Source organism: Sminthopsis crassicaudata, chromosome 5 (genome assembly GCF_048593235.1).
Source record: "Sminthopsis crassicaudata isolate SCR6 chromosome 5, ASM4859323v1, whole genome shotgun sequence".
NCBI lineage: Eukaryota > Metazoa > Chordata > Mammalia > Dasyuromorphia > Dasyuridae > Sminthopsis > Sminthopsis crassicaudata.
Window position 1 is genome coordinate 239,906,352 of NC_133621.1, and position 22,353 is coordinate 239,928,704.

General features: G+C 31.5%; 1 protein-coding gene across 3 annotated transcripts in view; it reads left to right on the plus strand.

The window, feature by feature from the left end:
- Window positions 1–2,836, plus strand: part of IPO8 (importin 8) — a 150,101-nt gene extending 147,265 nt beyond the window's left edge. For all 3 annotated transcript variants that reach the window (XM_074270639.1, XM_074270638.1, XM_074270640.1), the window contains one exon: window positions 712–2,836. In XM_074270639.1, the coding sequence (XP_074126740.1) occupies window positions 712–803 (92 nt within the window). In that variant the 3' untranslated portion in view covers window positions 804–2,836. The remainder of the gene's footprint in view (window positions 1–711) is intronic.
- Window positions 2,837–22,353: the final 19,517 nt, after the last annotated feature.

Here is a 22,353-nt window from a genome sequence, read left to right on the forward strand (position 1 = left end):
GGTATCTTACTAAAATATTTTGTAACTAAAAAGCACAATAGTCAAGCTACAAGCATGCTTTTATTTAACATTTAGAATATAAAGGAAAATAGGAACTTAGGCTTTAGAATTAGGAAAGTAAATTTTTTAGTCTTACAGAAAGTACCTCTTTTACTAAATTATTTGGTAAGACTAGAGGCCTATAAGTCTCAAAAAATTTTGGAAAGTGTATTCATTTAAATTAATATTTTTGGATATATAATATATGTTAGCTGTTATATGTAGTAGTAGTGATGAATTTGAAAAGAATATGCAATCCCTGCTTTTATAAGAACTTAGAATCTAGTATACATTAATGATAGTTGTGCCTTTTTGATCATATGAGAAAAGTGCTTTGTAAGTCATATATCCCTAAAATATTTAAGCAATAGTTTATTAGCATAATTCTTGATAGTAATAGAAATAATAAATCTAATGTAATAGCTTTGAAACTCATCATTTTTTTTTCCCTCATCATTTAGTAAATATTTTTTTACCAGCTTAGGCAGTAGATAGATAATTTTTGGCATAGAACTTTTTTTTTAAAAGAGGTCAAATTCATAAGGACATTTGAAGTTCTCATAAGTCCCACTTAGAGTTCTTAAATTTTAAAAGAGAGAGAGGGGATATTTGGAGATTGTTTTCAATTTCTTACAACTTTTTTTTTTTACCTTTTTTTTTGGTCAACTCTAGAGACAAAGAAGATTGAACAAGGAGCCTTCACCTTTGATAATAAAGGCATCCTTTCAGCATTTAACTTTGGGACTATACCTAGCAACAATTGAAGAAAAAATTCAAGGACTGAATTTCATCATTAGAGTTTATTTCAAGTGGTTATTGACTTTTGAGGGTTAAGGGGAAGAAATTAGAGGAGTTTTCCTAAGTGTCTTGCTCTACCAGTTTCCTTAAGCAGCACTTTTATCTCCTTTTCCTGATCCTGGTATTTTAAACAGCCACAGTAAGGTAGGAAACTAAAAAAGAAAAATGTTGGACTTAAAAAACCAACTATATACTCCAAAGGGTGATTGAGGTAGATTTGAATCAAATTGCACTTCTCAGGTTTTTGCCATGTAGAATTGTTTGATTTATACCAGGATAACAGTGCCTTCTGTTGTACGTGGATTGCCTGGGGAAAAAAAAAAAAAAAGCAAAAACAAAACATGGAGTGCATTGCAATTTTTAAATCATATACTGTATGACTTGGTTATGTGTTTTCCTGTTCTACATTTTACTACATGAATTTATTATTTGATGTTTAGTTATAATTCACTTTGGTTTAAAAAACATAATTGCTGCCCTTCTCAAGAGATGTCTCTGGGAAATTTTTTCAGGATTTGTCAAATATGCATGGCACTGATAAAAGTTTCATTTGTGAAAACGTTTATATGTTTCTTTTTGAAGACTATGACACAATTTCTTCTACACTTGCCTCCCCTCAAACCCTTTTCTGCTTCAAAAGATTTAAGATTTTTCTTTCAGGGACAGTCAATCTGAGAATTATCCTAGTACCTTCAGGACCCAATATTTTACTGGCAGAAAGTATTATTGAGCAGGTGTTGTGAACAGTAAAGGAGCTGTGTATATAGTCATGTGATTTTAATTATATTAATTGGTTGCTATATTTAAAGCACATTGAAATTCCAGAAGAAATATATGCTATTTGGGCATGCCATCTTTCTGGGTATGAGGCATTTCTTTAAAAAAAAAATTAATTATCATTCCAGCTGTATTTTGAGAGCAGTAGGGTCCAAAACATTTTGGAACAACTTTTTAACTAAGAAACAAAAAAGCCAGAAAATTATCTCAGCTTTCTTTCTTATTTCTCCTATTCTCACATCTCCTTTTCTTTAGTCCTTTTAATTCCAACCTTCTAACTCCATATTGTCCCAAATATCAGCTAATTTTTTGTAACCTAGTTTATGTGTGTTAATTTTTTTCTGGAGTTGACTGTATTGGTCAGCTGTATTCTTATGTTCTAACATATGTATATTCCATAGAGAAAAGTACAAGTGGGTCTTATATCCATAGTAGTTTTTCTATATGTGTTAAAGACACCAGAACATTTTTATTTCTATCACAATTTAGTTCTGGTTAGTACTGTGAAGATTTTTCATTTATTGAAATGGAAATTCTTGTTTGACTACTATTTTCAGAACTTAAAATCTCAATCTGAATTCTAGTTGTATTATTCCTCTATGTGAAAAAAAGTTTTTTTCTCTGAGTGGGAAACATTTGTTTTCCCATCAGTTAATGAGGCTATTTTTTCCTGGATTACTATCATTTTTGACTACAACCTTTTTGGCATTTTAGATTTTTAAAAATCTATTATTCTAGAGTCATGGACTCTAGAATATTCTAGAGTCATGTCTTGAAGATAGTGTGCATAGATTTAAATGACCCTCATATCCTCAGACCTTCTCTATTCAAGGGATTAAAGCAAATGTTTTTACTCCCAAGAAATAAACATAAATTATTTCATATCATTTATAAGGGATCTCCACTAGTGATGTTTCTTATTGTGCTTTGATTCCTTCCCCCATTCTACTTATTTCCAATAATACAGTTCTCTTTTAATATAAATATAATTTCACGAATTATCCAAATGAGCGAGAGATTTCAGAATTTCTTTGTGCTATATTTTGTCTATACTATGGTAAAAGGAGATGTGTATAAATGTGCATCACCTTATCTTGTTTTTGAAGCCAGGGTAGTTGTGGAATTTAAATACCAGTAGTGCTAAATTCGTTGTCATCTAGTTACCCTTGGAAATGCATAAATTTATGAATGTACTGTAAAATAAAATGAAGGCTGATAACCAGAAGTCTTTTTCTACATGAAGCATTTTCTTAAATGTGGAGGTAATCTAGCTAGATTCTCAAAAGTCCATCATTTATAAAATTCTAGCTTGTTTTTACATAGGCACACTTTGGGGATAAAATGTCGTACTTAGGATTAGGAAGAGTTAAAATTCAGATTCTGCTTTTGACTCTCACTAGTTTAGGGCATATCACTTAATCTTTTTTATTTTTATTTTAGCTTTTTATTTACAAGACATATGTATGGATGATTTTTCAGCATTGACCCTTACAAAACTTTGTGTTCCAACTTTCCCCCTCCTTCCCCTCACCCCCTCCCATAGATGGCAGGTAGACCAATATATGTTGATTTTGTTAAAGTATATGTTAAATACCATATATATATATATATATATATATATATATATATATATATATATATATATTTGTATACACACATATTTATACAGTTATCTTGCTTCACAAGAAAAATCAGATTTAGAAATAAGATAAAAATAACATGAGAAGGAAAACAAAAATGCGAGTGGGCAATAACAGAAGGAGTGGAAATGCTATGTTGTGATCCACACTCATTTCCCATAGTTCTTTTGCTGGATGTAGCTGGTTCTCTTCATTACTGAACAATTGGAACTGATTTGGTTCATCTCATTGTTGAGGAGACTCACGTCCATTAGAATTGCACATCACTTAATCTTTTAGAACCTCAATTTACTTATCTGAAAAGTGAACAATATCTGTAATAACTATATGAAAAGAATACTGTGAACCTGAAATGGAAAAAATATGTATTTTGCAAACTTTAAAGTATTGTAAAAAGTCATTTAGTATTAGCTCATTTCTACATTTTGTTTTTTGAATATTTTTTCCAACTATATGTAACAACAATTTTTAACTTTTTTTTTTTTTTTTTTTTTTTTTGTGTCAAACCCCAGTTCTTTCCCTTTTCTCCTTTCCCTGACTCTTTCCTGAGATGGCAATTTGATATAGATTATACATGTAGAATCATATAAAACTTGTTTCTATATTGGTCATGTTGTGAAAAATAAATCATAAAACAAAACAAAACAAACAAAAATCCAATCCATAAAAAAATAAGAAAATAAAAAAAAATTGTGAGACTACCTGCTCCCATAAGAAAAATAAAGATAAAAATATTATGCATTCAGACTCCATCAATTCTTTCTCTGTAGTTGTAGATAGCATTTTTCATCATGAATCCTTTGGAATTGTTTTGGATCTTATTACTTGAGAATAGTGAAGTCATTCACAGTTGATCATCATCCAATATTATTATTATTATTATCTATGATGTTCTGGTTCTGCTTCCTGGAACTGCATCAGTTCATGTAATTGCAAGTTTCCTGAAAGCATCCAACATATCATTTCTTATAACGTAATAGTTTTCTGTTACAATCACAAATCATAACTTGCTTAGCTGTTTTCAAATTTATGACAATTCCCTCAATTTCCAATTCTTTTCCACCACAAAAAGAGCTTTTACACATTTTTTTTTTTTTGGTACAGATCCTTTTTCTTTTTCTTTTTTAATCTCTTTGAGATACTGAATATTGCTGGGTCAAAGGGTTTTATACAGTTTTGCAATCTTTTGAGCATAGTTACAAATTGCCCTCCAGAGTAGTTCAGTTCCACAAACAATAAATTAGTGTACCAATTTTCCCACTTTCTCTCCAATATTTATCATTTTCCTTTTCTGTCATATTAGCCAATCTGATAGTTATAAAGTGATAACTTAGAGTTGTTTTAATTTGTGTTTTTTTTTAATGATTTAGAGCATTTTTTTCAGCCATAATGGATAGCTATAACATTCTTCTGAAAACTGTCTGTTCATATGCTTTGACCATTTATGAAATTGTATTCTTATAAATTGGACTCAATCTCTTAATATTTGAGAAATAATGGCCTTTATTAGAGATTTTTCTCTTTCCCTCTCCCTCATTTACTGCTTTCTTTCTAATCCTGGTTGTATTAATTTTTTTGTGTAAAACCTTTATTTAATCAAAATCATTCATTTTACAACTTGTAATCAACAGATTTCACAGGTAAACTATTCCATGTTTACTTTGTTTGCTTATGGTCTCACCTTAATGTCTAAAACATGTGCCCATTTCCATCTTATCTTTTTTCTTTTCTTTTTTTTTTTTTTGAGGCTGGGGTTAAGTGACTTGCCCAGGGTCACACAGCTAGAAAGTGTTAAGTGTCTGAGACGAGATTTGAACTCTGGTCCTCCTGAATTCAAGGCTGGTGCTCTATCCACTGCACCACCTCCATCTTATCTTGATATGTTGTGTGAGATGTTGGTCTATACTTAACTGCTGCTAGTTTTCCCAATAATTTTTTCTATTTTGTCCCAAAAGATTGAATCTTTGAATATATTAAACACTTTAGGTACACCCAATCTAGTATACTGTTTTAATACACTCTTTCTTAGCTAGTATCATATTGTTTTTCATGGTTATTACTTTGTAATACAGTTATATTTTTCTGTTTAGAACTGACTTTGTGTAAAAACTGTTTTGTAATTGTATTCATAGAGTTCTAGAATTTGTGTTGGCAGGTAGACTCCCAAGTATTTTACATTGCTTGCAGTTACATGAAATGAAATTTTGCCTTCGATATCTTGCTTCTGGACCTTGATGGTAATATATAGAAATGTTCATGCTTTATGTGGGCTTATCTTAAGTTTGCAACTCTGCTAAGGTTGTTAATTATTTCAAGTAATTTTATTGTTGATTCACTAGAATTGTCATAGCATCTGCAAGGTGTTTTAGTTTTGTTTTCTTATTGCCTATTTAAATTCCTTCAATTTCTTTTATTGCTATAATTAACATTTCTTTTTTTCCTGTTCTTTTATTTAACATTTTATTTTTCCCATTATGTGGAAAAAGAATTTCTTAACATTCATTTTTAAAACATTGAATTCCATATTCTCTCTCTCCCTCCCTACCATCTCTCATTGAAAAGGCAGTTAGATATAGATTATATATGTTTAGTCAAAACTTTTCTGGATAAGTCATGTTGTGAAAGAAAACAGTTAAAAAACTAATTCGAATTCTGAAGAAAAATAAAGTTAAAAAAGTATGTTTTAGTCTCTGTTAGAAACCATCAGTTCTTTCTCAGGGGATGGATAGCATTTTTCATCATAAATCTTTCAGAATTGCCTTGAATCATTGTATTGCTAAGAGTAGCTAAATCCATTCATAGCTGATCATCTTATAATGCTGCTGTTACTTTATACACAGTACATTATATTTTGTATTAGCTAATGGAAGTCTTTTTAAGTTTTTCTGAAAATAACCTCCTCTTCAGCTCTTCTAGCACAATAGTATTACATTATAATCACATACCACAATTTGTAGAGTCAATCTCCCATCCATGGGCATTCCCTCAATTCTTTGCCTCTAGAAAAGAGCTGTATGATCAGTATTTCTAGGTCAATATTAAATAATAGTTGTGGTAATGGGTCACTTTACTTTTCTATCTCTGATCATATAGAGAAAGATTCTAGTTTATCCCTATTTCATTTTAAGAAAAACTCCATTTATTCCTATGTCTCCTACTGTTTTTAATAGGAATGGATATTTGTTTGTTTTTTTAATTTTTAAATTGTGTGTGTGTGTGTGTGTGTGTGTGTGTGTGTGTGTGTGTGTGTGTGTGAGTTGGGATTAATTGACTTTCCCAGGATCATACAACTTGTAAATGTTAAATGTCTGAGGTCTGCCAATGATCTATTCACTTTTGTATTTTTGGAAGTTTTTTTTTTTTTTCTTTTTTTTTTCCCATCTATTGGGACTATCATATGACTTGTTTGTTTTGTTATGATATGGTCAACTATGTTTAATTTTCCTAATATTTTACTAGGCCTGTAATTCCTGGTATAAATCCTATGTGGTCATAGTGTATGATCTTTGCAATATATTAATGTGATCTCCTTTAATATTGGAATTAATTGTTCTTCAAATATTTGGCATAATTCACTTACGAATCTATTTGGTCCTGTGGATTTTTTCTGAGGGAGTTCATTGTTGGCTTGTTCAGTTTCTTTTTCTAAGAAGAGGTTATTTAAGTGTTCTGTTTCTTCTTTTAATATGAACAATTAATATTTTTGTATTTATCCATTTAACTTAGATGGTCAGATGTATTAGCATATAATTGGGCAAAACAGTTCCTAATACTTTAATTTTTTTTTCATTGATAGTAAATTCATCTTTCCATTTAAAAATATTTTTAAAATTTTTTCCTCAGTTACACGTGAAAACAATTTAATATTTTTAATAGTAGCTTTATTTTCAAAATACATGCAAAGATAATTTTCAACATTCATCCTCCCCTAGAGAACAAACAATCCAATATATGTTAAACATATCAATTCTATTCATATTTCCACTTTTATCATGCTGGGCACAAGAAAAATCAGATAAAAAAATGGAAAAAATGAGAAAGGAAGAAAGAGTAAAAGCAAGCAAACAATAAGAAAGATGCAAATACTAATTGTGATCTACTTTCAGTCCCCACAGTCCCCTTTCTGGATGTAGAAGGCTTTCTCTATCACAAGTCCATTAAAATTGGTCTGAATTACCTCATTGTTGAGAAGAGCCAAGTCCATTCGAGTTTATCATTACATAATCTTCTTGTCATTGTATACAATGTTCTCTTGGTTCTACTCACTTCATTTAGCAGCAGTTTATTTAAATCTCTCCAGGCCTTTCTGAAATCATCTTGTTCTTATAGAGCAATTATATTCCATGATATACATGTACCATAACTTATTCAGCCATTCCCGAACTGATGGGCATTCACTCAGTTTTCAGTTCCTTGCCACTACAAAAAAGGACATTTTTGCACATGTGGGTCCTGTGAAAGCATTTTTTAACATTTGTTTTTGAAAACTTTTGAGGTCCAGATTCCTTGTCTCTCTCCTTCCCTGCCCCTTTATTGAGAAACAAACAATTTGGTAAAGGTTTTATCAGTCATACAAAATATATTTCAGTCTTAGCTGTGTTGTGAAAGAAAATACAAAAATACCCATGAAAAATAATATGCAATTTCACCAGAAGTGCATTAGTGTTTCAGTTTTCCCGTGTCTCTTACAACAGTTTGAGATTTTCCCTTTCGGTCATAATAGCCAATCTGATAGGTGTGAAGTGGTACCTCAGAGTTGTTTAATTTGTATTTCTCTAATCAGTTGTGATTTAAAGTATTTTTCTTTCTTTGAAAACTGCCTGTTCATATCCTTTGACTATTATCAATTAAGAAAATATTTATTCCATAAATTTGACTCAGTTTTCTATATATGAGAAATGAGTTCTTTATCAAAAATTTTTTTGCTTTAATTTTTTTAACAATTAGATTATTATATATTTGTCTCTGTCCTGTTTCCCCATTTATGCTGCTCTATTTTTTTCTATGCTGTTAGTTCTCAAGTGTTTTGTTTCTGACTTTTACTTTCCCATTCTATCCTCTCTTTTATTAGCTTTTATCCCTTTATTTAATGACCTTCTCCTCCTACTTTCTTGTATAGTTAGATAGATTTCTTTACTCAACAGACATGTATATCATTTCCTCTTTGAGCCAATTCTGATGAGAATAAGGTTTGCATGTCACTCTCCTCCTTCTAATCCCAGCTACTTTTCTCCCTCCAAAGTAAAAGCTCTTTCACACTTCTTTTCTGATATAATATATCTTATTCTATGATTTTCTTCATCTTTTTCCTAATCCATTCCTCTTTCTCATCCTTTCATTGTTGTTTTTAGATAATCATCCCATGAAATTCAAATTAATGACAAGGTTTTTAAGAGTTAGAAATATCATTTTCCTATGTAGGAATATAGATAGTTGAGTCTTATTGAATCTCTTAAGATTTCCCATTCCTGTTTACCTTTTTATTGCTTCTCTTGAGTCTTTTATATTTAATAATCAAATTTTCTGTTCAGCTCTGTTTTTGTTTTTGTTATTGTTACTGTTCTTTTATCAGGATTTTTTCAAAGCCCATTATTTCTTCCTTCAGGATTATACTCAGTTTTACTAATAGGTGGTTTTTGTATATAATCCTAGTTCCTTTTCTCCTTGGAATATTGTATTCCAAGCTCTCAAATCCTTTAATGTAGAAACTGCTGAATCTTTTGTTATTTTGAATGTGGCTCCATGATATTTGAATTGTTTCTTTTTGGCAGCTGGCATTATTTTTTCCTTGAATTTAGCTGTAATTTTCCTGTTAGCTTTCATTTTGGAATCTCTTTCAGAAAATGGTTGGTGGATTCTTTTAATTTTTATTTTATCCTCTGGTTTTATTACACCAGGGTGGTTTTCCTTGATAATTTCTTGAAAGATGATGTCTATGTCTAGCTTCCTTTTGTGATCATAGCTGAATAGTCTGGTAATTCTTAAGTTATGTCTCCTCGATCTAATTTCCAGGTCAGTTGTTTTTCATTGGAATATTTCATATTTAATTCCTTTTTTTAATCATTCTTTTTATTTTATTGTTTTTTAATATCTTGTGGAGTCAATTAGTTTCCATTTGCATAAGTCTGATTTTTTTCTTGTTTATTTTTTTTTCATTCTTTTTTATTAAAGGTTTTTATTTACAAAACACATGCATGAGTAATTTTTCCAACATTGACCTTTGCATAACCTTTTGTTCCGAATTTCCCCTAGCTGGCAGGTAGTTGACACACATGTTAGATCCAATATGTGTGTGTGTGTGTGTGTGTGTGTATGTATGTATATATTTATTTATTTATTTATTTATACAGTTATCTTGTTGTACAAGAAAAATAAGATCAAGAAGGAAGAAAAAGAAAAACTGAGAAAGAAAATAAAATGCAAGCAAATAACAGAGAGGATGAGAATACTATGTTGTGTTCCACACTGTTCTCATGGTTGGTTCTCTCTGGGTGTAGATGGCTTTCTTCATCACAGCACAAGTGGAATTGGTTTGAATCATCTCAATGTTGAAGAGAATCACATCCATCAGAATTGTTTGCTGTATAGTCTTATTGTCGCCATGTATAATGTTCTCTTGGTTCTGCTCATTTCACTTAGCATCAGTTCATGTAGGCCTCTCCAAGCCTCTCTGAAATCATCCTGCTAGTCGTTTCTTACAGAACAAAGTATTCCATCACATTCATGTACCACAATTTATTCAGCCATTCTCTAATTGATGGGCATCCACTTAGTTTCCAGTTTCTTTCTGCTACAAAGAGGGCTGCCACAAACATTTTGCACATGTGGGTCCCTTTCCCTCCTTTAGGATCTCTTTGGAATATACTCCCAGCAGTAGCACTGCTAGAGCAAAGGGTATGCACAGTTTGATAACTTTTTGACCATAGTTCCAAATTGCTCTCCAGAAAGGTTGGATCCATTCACAGTTCTACCAACAATGTATCGGTGTCCCAGTTTTCCCACATCCCCTCCAACATTTGTCATTATCTTTTCCTATCATCTTAGCCACTCTGAGAGGTATGTAGTGATATCTCAGAGTTGTCTTGATTTGTTTTTCTCTGATCAATAGTGATTTGGAGCACCTTTTCATGTAGCTACAAATAGTTTCAATTTCTTCATTTGAAAATTGTTCATATCCTTTGGAGAATGGCTTGAACTATTATAAATTTGAGTCAATTCTCTATATATTTTAGAAATGAGGTCTTTATCTGATCCTTTGGATGTAAAAATGTTTTCCCAGTTTATTGCTTCCCTTCTAATCGTGTCTGCATTAGTTTTGTTTGTACAAAAACTTTTTAACTTAATATAATCAAAATTATCTATTTTAGGATCAATAATGATCTTTAGTTCTTTGGTCACAAATTTCTCCTCCACAGGTCCGAGAGGTAAATTATCCAATATTCTTCTAGTTTGTTTATTCTTTATTTATTCTTTATGTCTAGATCACGAACCCATTTTGACCTTATCTTGGTATATGATATTAGGTGTGGGTCTATGCCTACTTTCTGCCATATTAGTTTCCAATTTTCCCAGCAGTTTTTGTAAGTGAATTCTTATCCCAAAAGGTGGGGCCTTTGGGTTTCTCAAGTACTGTTATAGTCATTGGCTATTTTGTTCTGTGATAATTCTGATTCTTAAGGAATTTTAGTGAGTTTTTGTACTTCCTTTTTTATTTGGCCAGTTTTAGTTTTATGAAGTTGTTTTCTTCATTGAAATTTTTTCCTGTTCTTTTTCTGTTTGACCAGTTCTGCTTTTCAGGGTATTCTTCTCTTCACTGAATTTTTGTGCCTCTTTTACCATTTGTTCTATTCAGTTTTTGAGGTGTTATTTCCTTCAGTATTTTTTGTGCCTCCTTTATCAAGTTGTTGGCTCCTTTTTCATGATTTTCTTGCATCAATCTCTTTTTTCTTACTCAGTTTTTCCTATGTCTCTTGCATGATTTTTAAAATCTTTTTTTGAATTCTTCCATTTGATACCAATTCAGAACTTTCTTCAAAACTTTGGATGTAAAAATTTTTACTCTTGTCTGAATGTGTTTATGTTTTGATCTTCCTGTCACTATATTGACATATAGTAGAATTTTTCTCTGCTATTTGCTCACTTTTCAAGACTCTTCCTTCTTCCCTCCCTCTTTCTCTTCCTTCCTTCCTCCCTACCTTTTTTTCCTTCTTCCCATCCTCCCTTCCTTCCTCCATCTCTCCCTCCTTTTCTTCCTCTTTCTTTTTTTAGCATTGCTTTCCTCTTTCTGGTTTATTTTTAAATTTTCATTCTATTTATATAATGATAGCTTTTTATTTTGCAAAATTACATGTAAAGATAGTTTTCAACATTCCTTGTATTCCAAATTTTTCTCTCCTTCCCCCACGCCCCTCTCCTAGACAGCAAGTGATCCAATATAGGTTAAACATGTGCAATTCTTCTAAACATATTTTCACATTTATCATGCTGCATAAGAAAAATCAAAAGGGGAAAAATGAGAAAGGAAAAAAGCAAGCAAACGAAAACAGCAACAGAGGTGAAAATACTGTATTGTAATCCACATTCTAGATGCAGATGGCTCTTTTCATCACATCTATTGGAATTGGCCTGAATCACCTCATTGTTGAAAAGAGCTAAATCTGTCATAGTTGATCTTCACATAATCTTGTTGTTCCCATGTCCAGTTTTCTCTTCATTTTACTCACTTTACTCAGCATCAGTTCATGTAAATCTCTCTAGGCCTCTCTGAAATCATTCCAGGCTATTTCTTGACTTTCAACTTTATATTGAAGTTGTTTGCTGCTTCTGGAGTGGAGAAAGCACTATCCCAAACTTCATGTGTTTTTGTGCAACTATTTTCAAAGATAATTTTGAGAACTTGTAAATTTTGGTTTTTCCAAAGTGATGTGATTGATGGAGAAGTTGTGTTTACTATTTTCCTAGTCTGTGCTCTGGTCTGTGAGCAACCACAAGTATTCTTTTTTGCTTTGGATTGTCATCAAAGTTCTAACTTATAAGCCACAAAGTCTGGTGTGCTAGTCTTCCTCCTTACTCTGGGATTGAGAACCAAGAGTGTGGCCCAGATTCAAATAACACCATTGTCCTGCCCCTGTATTTTTCTTCTGACCAGTTGTTTGATGACCTTACCTATCTATGGGTAGAGATACTAAGAGCTCTGGAAATCACCACTGCTGCCACTGATTCAGTTTCTCCTTAGGCCTTCTGCTCATTTGCTGGAATATGAACTGAGCTCCACTATCTCTCCCATGTGCACCATGAGTTAGATTTTTATACTATACTGACTATATGTATTATTCCCTCTGAGCCAACTGCCATGTGAATAATAAGGTTCAAGCACTGTATTACACTTCTTCCTTCCACTGTACTTTACTACTTTCCCTCTTTGTACTTTTTTTTTTAATGAGATAATTTATCCCTTTCTACATCTCCTTTCCTCTTTCAGTGCATTCCCCTTTCTCCTTAATTTTATTTTTTTTTAATATCCCATCATTGTTGCTCACACTTATGCCACATCATTATGCATACTTCTCTGTGGGAGTTATAAATATCATTCTTCCATATAAAATATAAACAGTTTAACCTTATTAAATCTCTTATAATTTCTCTTTCTTGTTTTATCTTTTTATTTGTTTTAAGTAATGTGTTTAAATGTCACATTTTCTATTCATCTCTGTTCTTTTCATCAAAAATGCTTGAAAGTTCTCATTTTCACTAAATTTCACTAAATTCACTAAATTCGCACATTTTTCCTCTTGGAGGATTAGATTCTCTCTTACCTGGTGAGTGATTCTTGGTTGTAATCCTAGCTCCTTTGCCCTCTAGAATATCATATCCTAAGTTCTCAGATCCTTTAATATAGAAACTGATAAATCTTTTTTTAATTTTAATTTTTGTCAGTTACATGTAAAAAATTTTTAGGTTATACATGAACAAATTTTTTTTACATATGTCCTTGTGAATCATATTGAGAGAGAAAAATCAAAACAAAAGAGAAAAACCACATTTAAAAAAAACAGAAGAAAAAGAAAAAAGTGAGCATAGCATATATTGACTTAACATTCAATCTTCATAGTTCTTTCTTTGGATGTAGAAGGCATTTACTATCCAAAGTTTATTGAATTGCTTTAGATCACTGAACTGCTGAGAAAAGAACCAAGTCTTTCCTAGTTGATCATCCCACAATCTTGCTTTTACTGTGTTTTCTTGGTTCTGCTTGTTTTGCTCAGCATTAGTTCATGTCAATCTTTCCAGGCTTTTCTAAAATATAGCTTGTTCAGCATTTTTCATAGAACAATAATACTCTATTACTTTCATATATAGTATAATTTTTTTCAGCCATTCCCCAATTGATGGGCATCTTCTCATTGAAACTGATAAATCTTAACTTGTTTTCTTAAACGTGGCTTAACAATAGTTGAATTGTTTCTTTTTGCATGCCTGCAGTATTTTCTCATTAGTCTGTGAAATTTAGCTATAATACTCCTGTGAATTTTCATTTTGGGATCTCTTTCAGGAAGTGACTGAATTCTTTCAATCTCTATTTTCCTCTCTGGTCCTAGTATATCAGGGCAGTTTTCCTTGATAATTTCATGAAAGATGATATCTAGGCTCCTTTTTTTATTATAGCTGTCAGTCCAGTAATTCTTAAATTAAATACTTTTTAAGGAGTTCTTTTCTCTAGTAAATTTTTTCTTTTTGGCTTTTCTCCCATTTAGCTCATTGCTCTGTGTTTCATTGAATGGCCAATTCAATATTCCGTAGTCCAAGTATCTGTGACTAATTGTTTTTATATTATAGTATAAATAGCAATATGGTGCTATTTCTGACAAGAACTCATGAATATAATGTCTTGTCTTGCATATTAACTTGTTTTCCCAGAGGTAACCTGATGTAGACTGAGTTTCATTCTCACTCTAGTGACAAAGACTTTCCTTGCTGATCTTCTAAAATGTCTTTTGCTGGAAAATTTCCCCCCTCTGTCCTTTTATTGGTTTTGATGCTCCATAATTTGAGGTTATTTTCATTGAATACTACACTGCTTCTTGGCTTTGCCTCCAAGTTATTACTTCAAGTAGCAATTCATGAAATGTAGAGAGCTCTGAAAAGCTGTACATTTCTGAAGGATATCATAATTTTTAAAAATTGTTTTTGAAATTAGTTCTCTTCAATTTTCCCCAATTGTTTTGTACCATACATTTGTGAAATTTAATTTACAGAAGTTCTGAATATCTCTGTGACACCATGAATGTGTATTATAATCATTAGGATGGCATAATCAAAATTGTACTGTGTGGGCCTAACTATATATATGTAATAATAATGATTAATAGTAATTAATATTTATGTGCCAGATACTTTATTTACATAATGTTTTCTATGTGCTTTACAATTATCTCATTTGATCCTCACAAGAACCTAAGGAGATAGATGCTATTATTATCTCCATTTTATAATTGAGGAATCTGAGGGAAATAAAGGTTAAGTGACTTCCCCAGGATCATACATCTAAAAAGATCTGAAGGCAGATTTGAATTCAAGTTTTCCCAATTCCAGGACCAGTGCTCTTTCTATTCTGCCACCTAATTGCCAATAGGTTTTTATCTCAAACATATAAGCAAAACTCAATAAACATATAATCCAAGTAATAATGAAGGATTTCATTTTTACTACCTATAACTAAAAGCATTCAATAGACCCTGAATAATAGGTATTTGATGGTTTCTAAACAGCTTCAGTATAATTTTGAGTTTTTTGGCCTTAAGTAAGTCTTTTTAACCAGCATTTTTTATTTGATTTATTCTTCTATGAAATAGAGGGATTGGACTAAATCATCTCTAAAGTCCCTTTCATTTCTAAATCTTCTGATTCTAAATATAACCTAACTAAGAAATGTATCTTTTTTGTTAAAATGAAGTTTGATAGCTACAAATCCAGTTCTTTTGTACAGGTAAGTAGGTAAGTGCTGTAGTTTAGTGAACATAACATCTTATATCCATGATCTTCTTTGCCTGCTATCAAAGTTAACTCTTCAGCTTGTCAGCAGCATGACATGACAACCAAAAATTAGTGAATCCTATTTCTGAGGTACTTTTAGACATGTTTAATATTTTGGTTGGTTTTGTTTAACTTTTACATTGTTATAAGGAGGATTCAATGAGTGGATGAAGATGTATGACTAAAAATAACAGGTCTCAAGAAAAAGAATTTTAGAGGGAAAAAGATCTAGGGATTTTTCTAAACTACAAACTTAGTTTCAAATAATAGCATGATTTGGGAATCATGAAGGCTAATGCTAATGCTAAATAGAAGAAGAAAAATAAAGATCTAGAATTCCCAATTCAGGAACCTTGACTTATCTAAAGATAATATAGGGATTAGTCTCACAAGAGTCAAAATTGTCATGTTACTTGATGTCATTGGTAAAAGTTAATGATTCTAAAAAGCAAAATATGACTGACATTTTGTGCTTATAAGATAATCTCTATAAAGATCTTTATAAAAATCCTGAAATTTGGGTTAGGTATAATATGGCATGGCTCTACTTTCTGAAAGCTCATTTTCAGTTATTATGATAACACAAACACAGAAGAAGAGAATGAGTTCAAAAGATCTATAAGCAAAACCACAAGGCAGAATGCAAATGTGTCAGAAATTCAACTAGAAGGACTAGAAGAGATGAAGCAAGAGATTTTTTTTAAGAGTTAGTAAGTGTTTTTGTCAGTGATGCAAAGAATGTTGGAGTAAGAAATTGAAATTAAAAACTTGGAATATGTGGTATAAAACCTTTCCCAAGCAACAAATTCCCTGAAACTATGTTCAACTCTTCATGACCCTATTTTGTCTTGGCAAAGATACTAGAGTGGTTTGCCATTCATGTCCATTTACCACTCATTTTACAGATCAGGAAATAGGCAGAGGACTGGGGATTTGAACTCAGGAAGAAAGACTTTCTGGCATTTTTACTTCCTAACTCCACTGCGCCATCTAGGTGCTAGCTCCCTGAAAATTAGAATGGATCAAATAGAAGTCAATAACTATGAATAATAAAAAAAATGGTAAAATAAAGTCAAAAGACTAGGGAAAAAGTAGAGGAAAATGAAAATTATATTAAAAAACAATTGACCTTGAAAACAGATCAAGATGACACTTCTCCCTTTCTATCCCTCAAAAAAAAAAAAAAAAAAAAAGTCCTAGATTACGTATTTCAAGAAATCTTAAAAACAAAATTGTCCTGATTTCTTGGAACCAAAGGTTGAAGTTCATTAGTCAACTTTTGAAAATGGAAACTTCTAAAGGCATTATAATGCAAACCTAGAGCTTCCAGGTCAAAAGAAAAGATATTATAAATAGCCCAAAAGAAAAGTACTCAGGTACTTTGGAGCCAATCAGCATCATGCACAATTTATCTATCACCATTATAAAGAATAGAAGGTTAGAATACCACATTCTAGAAGACAAGGGATATGGGCTTACAAACAAAAATTATTCCTTCCTCAAAAAACCCAAAAACTGGTTATAATGCTACAGAGAAAAAATAGACCTTTAATGAAATATAGTATTTCAAAGTGTTCCTTATTAAAGGATCAAAACTTCAGAGAAATTTTGGAGTTCAAACACTGGAGTTGAGAAAAATAAAAAGGTAAACCTGAAGGAACAATGAATATAATATTATTACCAATGTAATAAAGAAGCAAAGTTACCTTAGTAACAGAATTGGTTTTTGGAAACCAAATACATCATTTCCTAAGTATTTGGTCATCTGACCAGGCAGACCTCATACTAAATCATTATGAAGATAATTGATGTCGTAGCTAATCTTGGTCTCTAAGAACCAATGTTAAAATACTTATCTCTTTTAATAGTGGACTATAGATTTAGGTTGTTGCAGTTTTCATGTAAACATTTTATTACAAAGAGAGAATTCTGCTGTGAGTGGAAATTGAGAGTTTGTTATGGTAACTTTGATACTGTATTTTTTAAAAGGGGAAACAATAAAGAAGAAAAAAAATTGAGTTTCCACTAACATCTATTTGTAGAGGGTAAAGAATTAAAATGGATTTTGTATAGAACTTGATAAGATCTTCCCAGCCATCTCATCATATACAGCTTGCTGTATCTATGCAAAAATAAAGGAAAAGAACAAAAGTTTTGTTAGAAAATGTGGTTCAAAATTCAAGAAGTATAAGACCCTAAAATACATAAATTTAGCAAAAGGTTTGGATATAGTTTTTAAAATAAGGAAACAAAACTGTTACATAATAAATGAGAAATCCCACTTAGACAGTGAGTGCACAGAGGTTCCTTAGACAAATATTCCTTTTCATATTTTGCAGTGTCAAAATTAGACTTTTTTGTATTACTTTTGAGTTCAAGGACTTGGCTTCCATGGTATTTACTGTTGGTACATTGTTCCATCTTCCTGCAAAGGAGGCATGGATTTTCAGGGTATCTGTAGTGCTTTTCACTACTTTGAACCCTAATTTGATATATAAGTGTTTTGCAATACTTTGAAAAGCCTCATTTAAAGCTGACATTTCAGAGTCAACTCCCAAATCTTGAGGTTTTTCCTATGAATGTACTTTCTCTTTCTTAAATATAGGGGAAATTTTCAGAGGGTAGGAATATTATTCTTTTGTTTCCCTTTCCTTCCAGGGAAACACATTGGCAAGTTTATACTTGTTAACTTCTAGGAAATGAGAGAGATAAATCCATCAATTCTCATTTTATTTTTAGTAATTTGTCTTTTCCCATACTTATCTTCAAATTCTTGTATAAAAGATGTTTTTGAACCAAGTAAATTAGCAAAGTGATAAAAAGTGGATTCTTAGTGCTGAAAAGGCTGTAATAAGATGGTAGTACTATACCATTCTTACTGTACAATAGTTTGACGGTATAAGAAAAGTAACTAAATTATCCATTTGACTCACAAGTTCCATTACTTGGTATACAGTACAAGAAAAATAGGTTTTGTATAATAACCAAATTATTCATAAATCACATGTTTTGTGGTAGGAAACAACTGAAAAAGGGTTAACATCAAAGTATAATTGAACAAACTGGTATATGAATGTAATTGAATATTATCATGTAGTCTGATTTGTTAAATGTGAAGAATTCAATTATGGAATATTATTGTTCTGTAAGAAATGACCAATAGGATGATTTCAGAAAGGCCTGGAGAGACTTACATGAACTGATGCTGAGTGAAATGAGCAGGACCAAGAGATCATTATATACTTCAACAAAAATACTATATGATGATCAATTCTGATGGATGAGGCCATCTTCAACAATGAATGAACCAAATCAATTCCAATAGAGCAGTAGTGAACTGAACCAGCTACATCCAGCGAAAGAACTCTGGGAGATGACTATGAACCACTACATAGAATTCCCAATCTCTCTATTTTTGTCTGCCTGCATTTTTTATTTCCTTTACAGGCTACTTATACACAATTTCAAAGTCTGATTCTTTATGTACAGCAAAACAACCGTTTGGACATGTATACATATATTGTATTTAATTTATACTTTAACATATTTAACATGTATTGGTCAACCTGCCATCTTGGGGGGGAGGGGAAAAATTAGAACAAAAGGTTTGACAATTGTCAATGCTGTAAAATTACCCATGCATATATCTGGTAAATAAAAACTATAATTAAGAATTTTTTTTTAAATGTGAAGAATTCAGGGGAAAAAATTTATGAGCTGATAAAAGGAATGCCTGGAGCATAATAGTAAGTGCTTAGTAAAAATTTCTTTTGATTGATTAAGGCAGAACTGAAAGGCCAATATGCTCAATCATAATTATGTAACATACCTAAAGAAAATCTAAATATAATTATAATAATTATAATAACCAGTATTTGTTCCCAATAACAGATAATAGCCATTCCCTTCTAGCTGGGGCTCAGGACTAGATTATATTGTAAACTCTTTGAGGGCAGGGACTCCTCTTGCCTCTTTTGGTATACCCAGCACTTATTTTAGTACAGTGCCTGTAGGCACTTAATACATGTTTATTGATTACTTATGGGAGATTGTTGTATCAGAATGTTAAATACTTGGTCAGGTCTTTTTTTTTTTTGTGAATTATTTTTCTTTTGTTACAACATAGAGTGGAACATGCTTATCCAGAAATAAATCATACACCAATAAATTTAGGTAAAATTAATTAACCCTTAAAGAGGTGCTAGGTGGTTATAGTAGCCAAGAGATTAAACTTGCTGGGCTAGGTGACATTGACCTGGGTAAAAACTAGCTCTCTAACCAAATATATAAAATATGGTAGCAAACTTAGTCTAAGGAAAGCTATTAAGAACTTTTGTGTATTAATATTTATATTTTGCTGATTGATTATTGGTTATTTAGGACTAGAAGTGACCTACATGTAAAAGCAGGCAAAAAAAGACGCCTTGGAAAGTGGAGTGGATCTCTTAGTTTGGGAATTGGCCTTGTTTCCTTCTGCTAACCTCTCCATCTTTTGCTAAGAGAACAATCATAAAATTAATTTGAAAGAGTTCTGACAATCCATTGCATTATGGGTCCATTCTTTTTTAAAATGAATTTCCCATTGCATTCTACCCTTATCCCTTATCCCTTGAGTCACCCCTTGTAATATAACATGTAAAGAAAAAAACCATGCAAAATAAAATAGCATATAAAAAATGTTGACATACTGTATATAAGAGGCATGGAGCTTGGTCATAAACTTAGAGCTTGTTTCAATTGTTCTTTTCATTTACATTGTATATGTTGTTTTCCTGGTTATACTTACTTCAATTTTATCAGTTTTTTTCTATACTTCTCTGAACTTATGTTCATCATTTCTTAAAGCACAATAACATTCCATTATATTTATGTATCACAATTTGTTTAGTTCTAATTTGGTACCATGAAAAGTGCTACTATAATTATTTTTATGTATATGATTTTGAAGGGTCTGTCTCTTCCATTGGAATCTCTGGATAAATGGGTTGGTACAACAGAGATTTTGTTTGCATTTCTCTATTAGTGAGTTTAGAGTAATTTCTTACTTTCCTGTTATAATAATTGCTTTCTTTTCAATTACAAAAATAATTCTAATGATTAGAGAAACTTAAATGCACACAAAGGAAATGAATCCATTAAATTTCATAACCTTTATTTGACATCAGTGAGCTCTATGATTTATATTTCCCTATCTATATCCAGCAAGATGTACATGTGCTTTCTTTGCGGATATTTCTTTGAGGAGCATTTCTCAATGGAAAGCAAAGGACATTCTATTAGTTTTAAAGAGATAGCAGAGATCAATTACCGCAACAAAGTATAGAACAGGATAAGGAATATTTAGAATATATTTCAAGGAATAGACTAGAATGTTTCTATGTACGTTAATGACTAGAAATTATATTTTTTTCTGATAAAATTGTTAGAAAATGAAAATAAAACAGATGGGCTCCAAGATAGTTGCTTGATTTCAACTATTTAGCTGTATGGTTTTGGTTGCTGGAGAAAGAACTTAATTTGATTATCTGAAATATCTTGAATCTACATATAGCCAACAGACTCATAAAAAGCAAGATTTCATGTTTTTCCATGGAAAGAACTTTTTAAAAATTGAATAGAATATATCAGTGAAATGGAGGTAAGTTATAAGGCATATATTTAAAGTATGTCAGGGAACGAATGTAACAAATCACAGATTTCAATAGATTATATGGATCTTTTCCTTCAGAGTTTCCAAGATTCCTTCTATTATAGGCTGCAATAGGACATGAAATGGAAGGCTGGAAAGGTTGGTTGATGAATGTCCTCAAGAAATTGAATGAGTTAAGAATATCTTGGTTTTTTCCCCTTTAGAAGTGTGTCTTTTCTTTACATATGTATGTTAGGAGGCTATTTGGAATAAAATAAATGACCTGACACTCACCTGATCATTAAAAAAAAGTATGTGTTCTTAATTTGTAAAGCACAATGTGTTGTGTTGCCAATCTGAACAGTTTTCTTAATGGAAGGAAACTTTTCATTTGGGTAGATTGAGAGAATGACCTTCAATAACAACCAAACTGGAGAAAAGGATGAGAAATTTGTCCAATGTTTTTCATTCATGAAATGGAGTAGATTACTAGTTAGGCATATTATTTCTTATAAAACTGACTACTCCCATAAGCAAATAAACTCATTTATCCAGGTAGTAGCAAACAGACACCAGAGACTTAGCATATACCAGACAATACATAAAATGAAAGAGTTCTCCCCTTGGGAACAAAAGATTTCAATTTAACCAAGACACAGTTATACTCAAGGGAAAATTCCCTGATCAAAAGATGGTGATCAGGACATAATCAATTCACTGGCTTTTCTACATGTCAATGTTCCTGGACTCTTTCTCTTCAGGAGCTTTTTTCTGAAGAGAATCTGGAACTATGTGGGTTTTTTTTTTTTTTTTCTTAAGCCAAGACACCAGATCTGTCTTCTCTTAAATTTTCACCACCTCCATCCTTTATACTGGTATGGAAGTTTTGAGTAATTATTCTCCCACCCATGAAGCGAGTCTTAGGCAAATAGGTTGGTCCTCATATTATTTAACATGCATGAATATATACAATAGATATAATAATTTTGTAAAGTCATATGTCTGTCTACAAGTTTTCTTTTGAATGTAAATTTCTTGAAGTCAGGGACTACTTATTTTATTTCTTTGTATCTCTAGATCCTAGTAAAGTGCCTGAAACACAGTAGGCAGTTAATACTCAAGTGATTCATAGATTGCTATTTATTCTGTCTTTACATAAATAAAAGTGCAGATAATAAAGAGTAATGATAAATACTAGGACTAGAAACTGAGGAAAGGCAGGGAAGTGCTAAAGGAATTGGTGATGTTTCAGCAGAATTTGACATCTTTACTAATAATGTGGAAAAGAGAGAAAATGGTTCTTTAATGAAATTCACAATGAAGCTGATTTATTAGGCACAAGAAGCATAATATTTAGAGATCTTAGCAGAATGAGATTCAGCTTTTTTTAAAAAAAAAAAGTGTTTTCTTGAAAGAAAAGACATGAAACAAATTTAA